Source organism: Centropristis striata, chromosome 21, assembly GCF_030273125.1.
Source record: "Centropristis striata isolate RG_2023a ecotype Rhode Island chromosome 21, C.striata_1.0, whole genome shotgun sequence".
NCBI classification, from domain to species: domain Eukaryota; kingdom Metazoa; phylum Chordata; class Actinopteri; order Perciformes; family Serranidae; genus Centropristis; species Centropristis striata.
The window spans coordinates 33523561-33536767 of record NC_081537.1 but is presented as its reverse complement, the minus strand read 5'-3'; the positions used below and the strand labels follow the sequence as shown (position 1 = coordinate 33536767).

Genomic DNA, 13207 nt, shown 5'->3' with positions numbered 1-13207 from the left:
AAACATCATTACTAATCCCTCCCTGCTTTTAAACATCAGTTTTAAAAGGCATAACGAATAGCTGAGGGAGATCTCAGCCGGCATTGGACCAATGAAGGTGCGCCAATATGACGAAGCCCAGAATTGATCTAATGTCGCCCTTCCAACTTGCAAATTTTTCTGCATATGTTAAAAAGGCCCGAGCTGCTTTCCTTGTTACTTCGCTGCCTGCATTTTGCATTTTAATCTTATTTGTTGTGTTCTGGAGCTACTCTGCCAAGCCCTGGCCACACACACACACACACACACACACACACACACACACAGACACACACATAGACACACACACACACACAGACACACACATAGACACATACACATTTGTCCTGCTTTGCATATACCCAGTCTAGGACACAGTCAATCAATCAGTATTACATTTCCCTCATTGTCCTTCATGCCCATGCAGTCTATTTTACTCAGTCACCCAAACACATACATGCACACGCACACACACACACACACACACACACACACACACACATACTTTTGTCCGTGTTGCTCAGGCTAATCTGCAAACTCCGATCACAAACATTAGAGGAAGTCTGGTCTCCATTTTCACCAGGGTTCACCCCTCTGACCAAGCATGTCATGGTGTGTATGTGAGTGTGTCTTTATGTAGATATCAGCTTGAACATTTATTTCACTGACCTGCAGACAAGCCTTTATTAAAAGAAGGCTCCTACTATAGACAGACTCTCCAGTGATATCCAATTTATGCTATTCCACAACCCAGAGACCCCTGTATGCAGAAATATTCAAATACAGTAGGTGAAATTTTAGACATTTTAATGCATAAGGGAAACTATGTGGTTTTTGCTTTAAATGGCATGTCATCAGCATATAGCATGTGTGTAAAGAGGAGACGTTTGGGTAGCCATAGAACCCTTTTTCATTCAGATATTTTGATGTCAGACAACAGTGGGCCGCTTAGAAAAATCGACAAGTCTTTGCTAAAATAGCCAAACTTTGGTGCATCCCAAACAAGACACCATGGCATGGTTGGTACCAATGGGTCTTCTAGTTTCATATGTTATCACTATCTTTTGTATAGCGTTAAAATTAAGACCACTACAGCTGCTGAAAAAACTGCAAAAAAATCAGCTAGCCTGCCACGGAGCCATCCAAGCACCAAGGGGTTAATCTATGACCACTATAGGTTCGCTATTTTTCAATTTGATGCTTTTGAAGGCATAATGTGATCCAATAGTAATGATGTGCAACACAATGCTTTCTGGTGCAAAAGTCCAAAAACTATTCTCTCCATTTGCGGACTTTACCTCGCTCCATTGGTAGCCAGGCTTACAACTTGAGCCCAGCCCACCAATGAGAGTCAATAATGTCATCAACATCAGGAATCAACATGGCCAGTTCCTCTGTAATGTCTGTGCGCTCATCAACTGCAACAAAACTTGCAACTATGTCCTTAACTCGGTTGTCCAAATCTCCATCAATATCCAACATCTGATCTGCAACAATGTTTCTTTCTTCCTAACCTGAGAATCTTTATTTGGATAGGCTTTACCAGCACCACTGGGGCGGCTGTGGCCCAGTCCATAGAGCATTCACACACTGATCGGAGGGTTGGTGGTTCGATCCCCGACCATGGCAGCCTACATGTTGAAGTATCCTTGAGCAAGATACTGAACCCCAAATGGCTCCAAATGCTGCGTTCATCGGTGTGAGAATTAACTCCCAATGGTGGCAAGTGGCACCAGTGTGCCCTGGTAGCCTCTAACACCAGTATGAATGTGTGTGTGAACGGGTGAATGAGTGCAGTGTGTAGTGTAAAGCGCTTTGAATAACACATCCAATAGATAACACACACACAGTCCACTTTCACACAGCGAGCATATGTGAGTGCACCAGTTGTGGACATCACCAGAGTCAGACTGAGCCAGAAATCTATTTGTTAATTAACCTTTTTAATTGTGAGTTGACCTTATATTTGTCCTGATAAAAGCACTTCATATACCACCAGCTCTCTGAAGAGACTTTTTTTTGCAATGAGGTTCATTTTTACAGAAAAGGGAGACATTTTGCACCAAATCTATGCATATTCACCTCTTCACACACAATTTTGTAATATGCATTATGTAATGAGTGTAGTCTGTAGCGTAAAGCGCTTTGGATAAAAGCGTTATATAAGTGCAGTCCATTTTCCATTCACTTGCTATTATTTGATAGCTCCATCTTGAGTTTGTTGGAGTATGTTTCTATAAGAATGTTGTTTGTGTAACTGTGGGTGTTGTTTTGTTTTATACCTGAGTGTGAATCACCAGACAGACAATACATCTATGCTTGCATTCTTGTATACCTTCATACGGGTATTCATGAGTGTGTGAGCATGGGTGTGTATGCATGTGGAGGTCATCCGTCATTCTTCTGAATGGGATTTGCGCACAATAAACCTGTAGCTGAGCCCGGCAATGGAGATGGAGTGCACTGTCAGCTGGCCAGGATTTATGGAGGCCGATTCAGCTGATGGGTGCTGGGAAAGCCGTCTGATAAAGGGTGATTAATCGCCCTTACATCCCCTTTACATCCTGCTTTACTCCCTCCCCAAACTAGATTAAATGCACTCATAATTATTCTAGAAGAAATCCCAATCCCACGCACTTTCACTTACAGGTGGGAATTTTTCATTTTTCATAGGGTGGAGGTGAGAGAGAACGCCGGGAGGAATGAAGGAAGACATGCAGGGTGGAGGCGTGGCCATAAACTGCACTATGTATGTGTGTATGGGTAAAGGAATGACAGTAGACTTGAGCCACAAGAAAGATTCATTTCCTATTTTCTGTCATACTGTTCTCCTGCTTTTACATTATTCTATCGTCCATCTTCCATCCCTCCTTCCTGGGAGAAAAGGAGCCATATGGTGTCGTTTAAGCTTGGCAAGCTTAAGCGCTGCTTTTAAGACCACTCCATGCATTAGCATCCTATAAATTAGCAAACCAGATTGAGTTTGTTTGCATGTGGGTTTTCTAATACGTGCATATGAGGACTAGAGATGGTTATTACAGCTAGGGGTGTCCCGATCCGATCACATGATTGGAAATCGGGACCGATCACGTGGTTTCAGACTCGATCGGAATCGGACATTATGTCCCGATCAGGGATCGGATATATGTATATTCAGCATGATATCATTTTACGGCAGGCTGCATGTCAATAGGCCAAGCAGAAGTTCACACACTCCAACCTAGGTGGCGCCAATGCACCTTAAAGTTGGTGCCGCCGCCATCACAAGAAGAAGAAGAAGAAGAAGAAAAACCAACAACATGGCAGCAGTTAATAAAATGTCACTGGTCTGTTGGACTTGAACAAAAATAAACAATATTTTTGTTGCTTAAGCTTATGTATTCAGTCATTATTCAATGGTATACTAAAAATCCATGTGAAAAAAATGACTTCTCACTGTTCTCAGGTCAGATATTTATATGCGATTAAAATGCGATTAATCGCGATTAATTAATTACAAAGCCTCTAATTAATTAGATTATATTTTTTAATCGAGTCCCGACCCTAGTAAATATACGTCTATTTGTGTGTATCTCAACATAAACCGACACCACCAAACAAAAACACACACACACACACACATGATAGATCCATGAGCAGCAGAGCATGGGAAACAGTGAAACAGGGGTTTGGAGGTCAGATGAGGTGGCTGTTTGGTTGAGTGGATGGAGGGATAGATGATGGGATGGAGGGACAGAGGCAGAAAAGCAGGAAAAGAGGGAAGGAGAAATAAAAGAGATGGATGGGCTCTCTCTGTCAGCGGTGTTATTTAGAGGGGTGCTGTAAAGCTGTCTGGGAATGAACAGTTCAGACTAATGAGCAGTTAAGGGGAGTGGACAGTCTCAGCACTTCCACCAAATGAAACCAAGCTGCTACTTCAAACTGCACACATTTAAATCTGTAACCTAAGTCTGGACTGATCCAATCACAAGGTGGACGGGAACACGTCTCCACACAACACGCTGAAGGAAGACAAAAAAATAATGATTCCACAGTATAGACGTGTGTGTGTGTGTGTGTGTGTGTGTGTGTGTGTGTGTTCTTCAATGCATTTTTCTTTTCAGAACTGTGTGATTTACCTGCATAAAATTCAGGGCCATATACCGCTCCAACCACTGGATTCAGCTTCCAGCCTGCACAGGACACACACACACACACACACACACACACACACACACACACACACACACACACACACACACAAACACACACACAAACATAACAGAGTGAGCGTTAGCGTTATGAACTTGTATCTGTCTGAAAGTCCCAAACCAACCTTCTCTAAAGCAGTAGTTCCCAACCTTTTTTAGTCGCCACAAACAATTTAAAATGACCAAAAAATGTAAACAAAATGACCAAAAAAGACACAAAATGACCAAAAAGACACAAAATGACCAAAAAAAGACACAAAATGACCAAAAAAGACACAAATTGACCACAAAATGACCAAAAAAAAGACACAAAATGACTAAAAAAAAAAGATAGAAAATGACTAAAAAAACCCCACAAAATAACCCTAACCCCAAAAATTATTATTGTCATCATTATTATTATTATTATTACCTCACACTTAAAAAATGTGCAGTTGTAAGAAAAGCTGTTTTGCAATGTCGTCTTCTATTTTTATATTTGTGTTTTTGGTTTTTGGTGGCAGTTTGTACATCACTGCTGAAACCAATAAAGCAGGATGAGCAGAACTGAGAGAGAGAGAGATCAAGAAAGAGAGAAAACATGAAGAGAAACATCTGAAATGTAAATGGAGAGATGATTACTAAATAAATGACCATGTTTCCTATATTTGATCCATAATGTTGCAGTTCAATACATGCATAAGATATACTGTATGTAAATAATAATATAATATATAATCAATTTAGGCTTAATATTGTGTTCATGTTCATATTTAACGTCATGGTAATGTTGCGTTTTGATGCTTTGGCAATATAGTTTTGTGTGTACATGTTTGCTTGTGTGTGTGTGTGTGTGTGTGTGTGTGTGTGTGTGTGCCTGATGACAGTGATGAATGGAAAACCCTTCAGGGCTCATTCTCTCTTTCTCTGCACCCTTAAACAGGATGGAGGTGTGCATCTGTCTGTATGAATGTGTGTGTGGAAGAGAGGTGCTGACATGTCTGGCCATTTAATTTGTTACCCCCCCCCTCGCTTCTTTTGCTTTACACCGTCTCCGTAGTTCACTCCCTCTCTCACTCCTCCACTCTTTCATTTCATCCACATGAATGACGGTGTGTGAGAAAGATGGAGGGGAGAAACACCCTAAAGGCCTTCTCGGACTCCTTACCAATGACTCCTGGCTCTTTTTTTATTGGCTCTATTCATTTAGAGCTCCCACCCCCCGCTTGCTTAAAACACCCCCCCATCTCCAATCATCCTTATGCCTCGACCGCCCTTTTCCTTTTATCCTCTGCCCAGGAAGAAAATATTTCACTTCACTTTCGTTTTTTTGCGTGACATTTCAAACCAAATCGACTGCCTCTTTAACAAATATTGATTTTAATAATCAAATATCAACAACTCTTGGTATGAGGGCAAATTCTGCTGCCTGGTTTCCATTTGGAGCTTTTCATTCCATGTTTTACATTCACAGTCGAAGCTCAATGGGTAGAATTAGAACAGAATGATTTATTACTTCCATGCAACCATACATTTTTTTGTTTTTTTTGTTATGTACCCAGGTCTATACTGGCAGTGGAATGAAACAATTGGAAAGAAAACAAGATGGTTGAAAAAAAAAGACTGAAGAAACTAAGGGGCAAATACACAAAGAATGGATCATGAGGTCTGATTCACAAAATAAATTGCGCTAATTGATTATATCACAGTGCAAACACGGCTTTAAAGTTTTGAAGTTGAGCACAATTTGCCTCCTTTTTGCGAATGATTGCAATCATCCACGGACAGTCCACTTTCATATAGTGAGCGTATGTGAGCGCATCAGCTGTGGACATCACACACGATTGCAATCATCCAAGTGACCAAGTGAGTATAAACGCTCTAGTCCAGAGGTGTCAAACTCTGGCCCGTGATCCAAATTTGGCCCGCAGTATGATTATATTTGGCCCGCGACGAGGAAATACCAAATGACAACCAGAGCTGGCCCGCCGGTATTATACAGCGCAAATAATACTACAAATCCCAGAATGCTCTGCTGGTGTTTTGGCTTGAACACAGTAGATCAGTGTGGAGCAAACTGAGCAACAATTAAAGTTGTCTTTATGCACTTTTTCTTGCTAGTCCAAGGCTTGAATGGTTGCACATTCATTGAAGGATATTATTATTTGTCATTTGGTTTATTATTGTTATTTTATTCTTACATTTATTTTTAGCCTGTGGAAAATGATGACTGTTAAATTTAAATCTAAAGAAGGCTGGATATAAAATAAAGGGACATACGATTTTTATTTAAATTTTATTTAGGAAATGAATGCCATTTGTTTGTTTTATTTGATATTCGATTTTGCATGTTTGCAGTATTAAGTTATATCAAGCTTTGCTTGTTCCATTTCGTTTGAACTTGTTTAGGTCAATTTTTTCAATAAATATCAATGTTGGCCCGCGACTTTGTCCAAGTTTTACATTTTGGCCCACTGTGTATTTGAGTTTGACACCCCTGCTCTAGAGGTTAAAGGCACAACAGTGGGTCTCCATTGATTATTTAAATCTCCACAGTCAGACCTCATATTAATGAATGTTCTTTGTTCTTCTACAAATCCAAACGATAACACACACACAGTCCATGTTCACATAGCGAGCATATGTGAGCGCATCAGCTGTTGACATCACACGAGTCAGACTGAGCCAGAAATCTATTAGTTTATTAACCGTATTAATTTCCTCATGCATTTCCAAAAATGACACAGGGAGCTGAGAGGAGCGTCCTGCCACTGAATCCAAAATAAAGGAGTTTGAGTCGACTTTATATTTGTTCTTATAAATGCACTTAATTTACCATCAGCTCTCTGAAGACGCTAATAATTTCAGTCTACCTGTGTGTGGTTATAAGCGCTGGTGTTTGTGAATTTAACTGTTTTTGCAATGAGGCAAAGAAAGTGCATAGAAAGGTGACGATTTTGGACAAAATTATACATATAACCTATTTTAAAATATGTGCAAATAGAACCGGAGCACCGAGACGCATTATGCTTGTAAGCGCAGATTGGGGTGCAATTCACCCTTTGGGGTGCTTTGAGAAATACACCGTTTGTTTTTGCCTTATTCGCACATGTTTAGAAGCTGCAAAAGCCTCGCAATCCTTTTGTGAATTTGCCCCGAAGTGGGCAAAATGAAAGGAAAGCAGCTATTAGAAGATGTTCAGATGAGCTTGAAGGAGATGATAATGAGGCGGAAAACTTACCATTTGTATAAGGGTTCGCCACCTTTTTGTTGGTCATTACTCTGGCTGTGGCATTGTTGACCTGTGAGCAGACAGAGGTTAGTGTGAAAGCAGAAACACAAACTCATACACTAACAAGAAAAGAAAAAAAAAACGTGCATACTGTGGACAAACTACCACACAACCACTCTCCATGCCATGATGATATTTGATCATTTGAGCAAGTGAGTCCACATGCAGTGAATCAAAGGTCTGATATTGAAACACATTCAACAACATCAGAGAAAATAAGTGAGAAGATTAAAAAAAACTTGAAAATGAGAATGTATGCACACAGACATTGCAGTTTGCAAAACCCTGAAAACTTACACAAGATTTCAATGATTTCAATTCAAGATCCTAACAATGATTGAACACCAGTTTTATCAGCCGTTATCAGCCCAAAACAGAGGAATTACGTTGAGTTAAAAGGCTGCTGTTTCCCTATGACTACGCCTTAAAAGCACTTCCTGGTTTGTCGTTATAAAAGAGCCAAAGACGAACATCAAATTTAAATGTATCCGCCCATTCAATGGGACGATGATGGTCTGCTGGCCTACCAGCAGGGGCAGCAGACCCTACTCACCCATACTAGGGCTGATAACCACTGATTATGCCCATTCAGTTGTCTGACAACATTTGAATTGGGTGGGTTGAATTGTATGCAGCTTGGCCTCCTAGAAATTCTGTTAATATATTTTACAACAGCAAAACTACTCTTGCAACCTAATATGTGGTAATACAGGGAAAAGCATCAAAATGTTTTTTATGGTCCTGTTTTGGCACTCAAAGCCCTGGGTCAGGGTTAAGAAAGATAGTGGTCTGGTTTAAACGTGAATAGTCAAAAGTGAGTGGAGGATTAGGGGTCATGCAAACCCGGGATTTTGACCCAGGGGACCTATTTTGGTGCCCCGTGCGAGGCCAAAAGTCAATAGTTGTGTTTCCTTTGACTCATTTCTCTGAGCGTTTTAAATATTTGCTCAGGAAAAGATTGCTGGAAACACCAAAATTTGATGTAAATGCACATAAACGTTTTTACGCTCAATTTAAGTGTTTTTTGTCTTTTTCAAAAAATAGTAAATGCGCTAAATTAGACAGTAGACATTGAATCGCTTTTCCCGAATAAGTTCTGACGTAGTGAACATTTAACTCACACAACTGATCAGAAGTTTCCATTCTGACATAAAAGAATAATTATAATTTGCCAAGTGAATCTAATTCCTGAAGACTTCTCTCCATTTTTTCTTGTGGGTTAGCAGCCCCTTTTTTGTTTTTTGCAATCTCTTCTCCTGCTTACTGTCAGATGAGCTGATTACATTACCATCTTGACTAAAGTGCATTAATGCAGCTTTTCTAAACAAGTTGATAGAAATGTCATGTAATTTGTGTTTCATTTTTAAATTTTACTTGAAAATTTGCCTCCACTTTAATGGAAACACAGCTTTTGTTGTTATTTGGAGTCACGATTAATGTCACAAACTCCAGTATTTAAGTATGGAAGTAGATTTTCCAAACCCCAACCACATTCTTCATTCCTTAACCTTAATCCCTTGGTTTTGTTGCCTAAACTTTACTGTTTCCTGTTTAGAGGTTTATTTTAAGATGCAACTATGCATATAACAAGCAAAAATTGACACTCCATCCCCGACATCTCCAAAATTGACTAGAAAAGTTCCCTGTACATCTGTATCTGACGGTTGAAGGCACTAATCATAAGCATCTTTATTTCTTGGAGTTAGAATGTCTGAAATACAGGAAGTGTTTACAGGAAAACATAGTAATATTAGGGGTATATAAACATCATTTCTAGGAGACAAGGTTGCTGCATGTGGGTTTAGTGATTGTAAATAGCTGTCAGGAAAAAAAATCTTGTGATACAGTAAAAACAGATGAACCCTTGTGAGTTAAAATGGAAGCAGGAAATATATAATAAAAGAGTGAGATGACATATAGAAAGATGGGGGAGATTTTACTCCCTATTTATGAGGCTGGTGACATCAAAATGGAACACTAACTGTTAAGGTTTGAGGGCAACAACTTTAAATAAAACCTTAAAGCACACTGGCAGATCACTGATTTAGAAAAAAGCTAATTTTTAACAGGAAACGGGAGTTTCTTACTCAAACTAAAACCACCGTGATCTCATGCACATGCCACAAACACATTTCACAGTCCATCATGAGCAAAGTGGAATTCACCATTTGTGTCAAAAACACAGCAACACACTCACACACCACTGAATAGGTCTGTCTTTCTCTTTGTCACACACACTTACGGATCAGGGTTCAGCATGCAGCGTTCAAGGTGCAGCAGGCAGGAGAGAGGATATGGAGGGTGGAAGAGAGGGAAGGGAGGGAGGATTGCAGGAAACGTCAGGCAGGCAGAGAAAGGAAAGAGAGAGTTGGGGCGGGAGTAAAAAAAAAGAAGAGGGGGCAAGAGGTAAGGAGGGACAGGAAAAAGAAGGCACCTCTATTTTGCGTCCCTCTACGATTGTACCATTTAGTTTCTCCCGTGCACGGTCGGCATCTGCACTTGTTTCAAATGTTACAAACCCAAAGCCCTGCAGTGGCCAGGAGGTGGGGTTGAAAATCAAGCAACAAAGGAAGTCCAGAAATGAAATGACGAAACAAATGTGGGAAAGAAGAGAGAAGAAAAAAGACACAAAGCACAGATGAGAGAGCTGCAGGTCAGGAAGAGGTCTAGATCTAGAAGCAGAGGCCAGAGAGGCGTCAGGTTGGTAAGACAAACATGAGAAACAGAGCTGGAGTTACAGTCAGGAAAGCTGGGAGAGCAGGACATCAAACCACAGACAAGAGCCCAGATAATGCTTAAATTAGTCAGTGTGTGTGTGTGTGTGTGTTTTTATTCTGTTTCTTCTAGTAGCCGAGACTCTGCTGCACATGCATTAGCAGAAACAACTGCACCTAACTGAATTAGCAGATCGAATGAAAGCCCCCAAACACAATGGAGTGTGTGTGTGTGTGTGTGTGTGTGTGTGTGTGTGAGTGTGTGTGTGTGTGTGTGTGTGTGTGTGTGTGTGTGTGTGCTCTGCTGGTGTTCAGGCCCTGTAGGAGAGCAGACAAGTACCATACAATTACAATCTCCACGGCATCAGTCAGCCATGACTGTCTGAGCCCCAGGACGCAGCTCACTCATGAGACCTTGTCTGCATCTCAGACTGGGCCTGGAGATGCAGCTCACTCAAATGGCCCTGTATAGGTTTAAAACGTGCCTGCAAACCCTAAATTGCAAGGCGTCATCTATCTATGTCAATAAGCTTAAATCAGCCAGAGAGTTCCAGCAGGAGACTCATCTCTGCTGTCATTGATTAGTGCCCGTGTGAAGGGCTTTATGTTAAATGTTCCATTCTACCTGATCAGTGTTGTTAAACTTTAACTGCGGTCTAAATTAGGATTTCTCACTCCATGAACTTGCAAATAAACATATAAGCCTCTTTAATCACACTTAGTCCTATATGGACACATAAAGCAAGCTTTCTGTTGTCTTACTTTTACAGCCTGGGTTATAAAGGCAAATATCCACTTTGTTCTTTCCTGATTTGTTACAATGTTTTAAAAAAAAAATTGTATTTATTTAAACAAGACTTTTACATTTTGCTCCAATCAGTTACTACGACAATATACTCACCCGGTAAATTGCTGAAATGTCAGAATACAGCAACTTCAATAACAATAACTCCGGAGGGCTCAGGAATATAAGCAGGGAGGTTACAAAATAATGTTGTAAAATACCTAAAGAGCTTGGTTTGGTTTGGGGATAAAAACGACCTTATCAGGAGGGAACCATAAGGGTTTGGGTTAAGCACAAGAAGAAACTTGTCTTGTTGTTTTTCGGGGGAAAAATTGACCAATTTAGTTTGTTTTTCTCCTAGGGGGCAGTCTCATGTTTGTGATAGTTATTCTATGTAGGCTAGAGGCTGGACAGTTGCATCAGTAGTCATGAATTATTCTATTTAAAAGGTGTATTTAAGGATTGCTTGAGTGCAAAAAGTGATATAAAAGTTACACTAGGGAAGACATGATTTGTGTTACTAAGGGCACTTTCACAACCCAAAGTTTAGTCAGTTTAGATCGAACTGTGGCGAGGTTAAATCCTTGTTGCGATTCATTTGGTGAACGATCCAACCGTACTCTGGTGACCAAAACAACTGGTCCGTTTCTAAACGTACCCTAGTGGAGTTGGATTGCACCGTGAACGAAATCTAACACAATTACAGGAAATGAACAGAGCTGGGAGAGGACTGGTTGGACTTCTGCTGATGTTTACTTGACATCTGGGCTGTCGTTAGGTAGGAACCAGAGCAGAATTACTGCCAGGATAATCAAAGGAACCCGTTGCTTTGTTGTACATACTTGTTGAAAGCATTTTTTACCTGGAAAATACTTCATTTTTTTATTCAGTTCCATTCAATCATACAACCTCCTCTGCTCCTTTCACGACAGAGAAACATACCACGGGGTCATCCCTATGTTCCCCAGGTCCTATGTTCCCCGTGTCCTATGTTCCCTGTGTCCTATGTTCCCCGTGTCCTATGTTCCCTGTGTCCTATGTTCCCCAGGTCCTATGTTCCCTGTGTCCTATGTTCCCCAGGTCCTATGTTCCCTGTGTCCTATGTTCCCCAGGTCCTATGTTCCCTGGGTCCTATGTTCCCCAGGTCCTATGTTCCCTGTGTCCTATGTTCCCCAGGTCCTATGTTCCCTGTGTCCTATGTTCCCCAGGTCCTATGTTCCCCAGGTCCTATGTTCCCCGTGTCCTATGTTCCCTGTGTCCTATGTTCCCCGGGTCCTATGTTCCCCAGGTCCTATGTTCCCCGTGTCCTATGTTCCCTGTGTCCTATGTTCCCCGTGTCCTATGTTCCCTGTGTCCTATGTTCCCCAGGTCCTATGTTCCCCAGGTCCTATGTTCCCCGTGTCCTATGTTCCCCGTGTCCTATGTTCCCCAGGTCCTATGTCCCCAGGTCCTATGTCCCCAGGTCCTATGTCCCCAGGTCCTATGTTCCCCGTGTCCTATGTTCCCAGGTCCTATGTTCCCCGTGTCCTATGTTCCACAGGTCCTATGTTCCCTGTGTCCTATGTCCCCAGGTCCTATGTTCCCTGTGTCCTATGTTCCCAGGTCCTATGTTCCCCAGGTCCTATGTTCCCCAGGTCCTATGTCCCCAGGTCCTATGTTCCCTGTGTCCTATGTCCCCAGGTCCTATGTTCCCCGTGTCCTATGTTCCCCAGGTCCTATGTTCCCCGTGTCCTATGTTCCCCAGGTCCTATGTTCCCCGTGTCCTATGTTCCCCGTGTCCTATGTTCCCTGTGTCCTATGTTCCCCAGGTCCTATGTTCCCCGTGTCCTATGTTCCCCAGGTCCTATGTTCCCCAGGTCCTATGTTCCCAGGTCCTATGTCCCCAGGTCCTATGTTCCCAGTGTCCTATGTTCCCCGTGTCCTATGTTCCCTGTGTCCTATGTTCCCTGTGTCCTATGTTCCCTGTGTCCTATGTTCCCCGGGTCCTATGTTCCCCCTGTCCTATGTTCCCCGTGTCCTATGTTACCCTGGTCCTATGTTCCCTGTGTCCTATGTTCCTTGTGTCCTATGTCCCCAGGTCCTATGTTCCCCATGTCCTATGTTCCCTGTGTCCTATGTTCCCCAGCTTGGGGTTAGGTTTACCCCGTAGACCTACTTAGCCCTATTTGCCATGGAATTTGGCAGTAATGGTGTAAAAAGTAACAGACCGGGGAACATAGGACCCTTTTTG

General features: G+C 41.7%; 1 protein-coding gene across 2 annotated transcripts in view; it reads right to left on the bottom strand.

The window, feature by feature from the left end:
• Positions 1 to 13207, bottom strand: part of LOC131959110 (RNA binding protein fox-1 homolog 3-like) — an 846381-nt gene that overhangs the window by 52412 nt on the left and 780762 nt on the right. For both annotated transcript variants that reach the window (XM_059324220.1, XM_059324219.1), the window contains exons 9-11: positions 9914 to 10006; positions 7429 to 7489; positions 4137 to 4190 (exon numbers count right to left, since the gene is read on the bottom strand). In XM_059324220.1, the coding sequence (XP_059180203.1) occupies positions 4137 to 4190; positions 7429 to 7489; positions 9914 to 10006 (208 nt within the window). The remainder of the gene's footprint in view (positions 1 to 4136; positions 4191 to 7428; positions 7490 to 9913; positions 10007 to 13207) is intronic.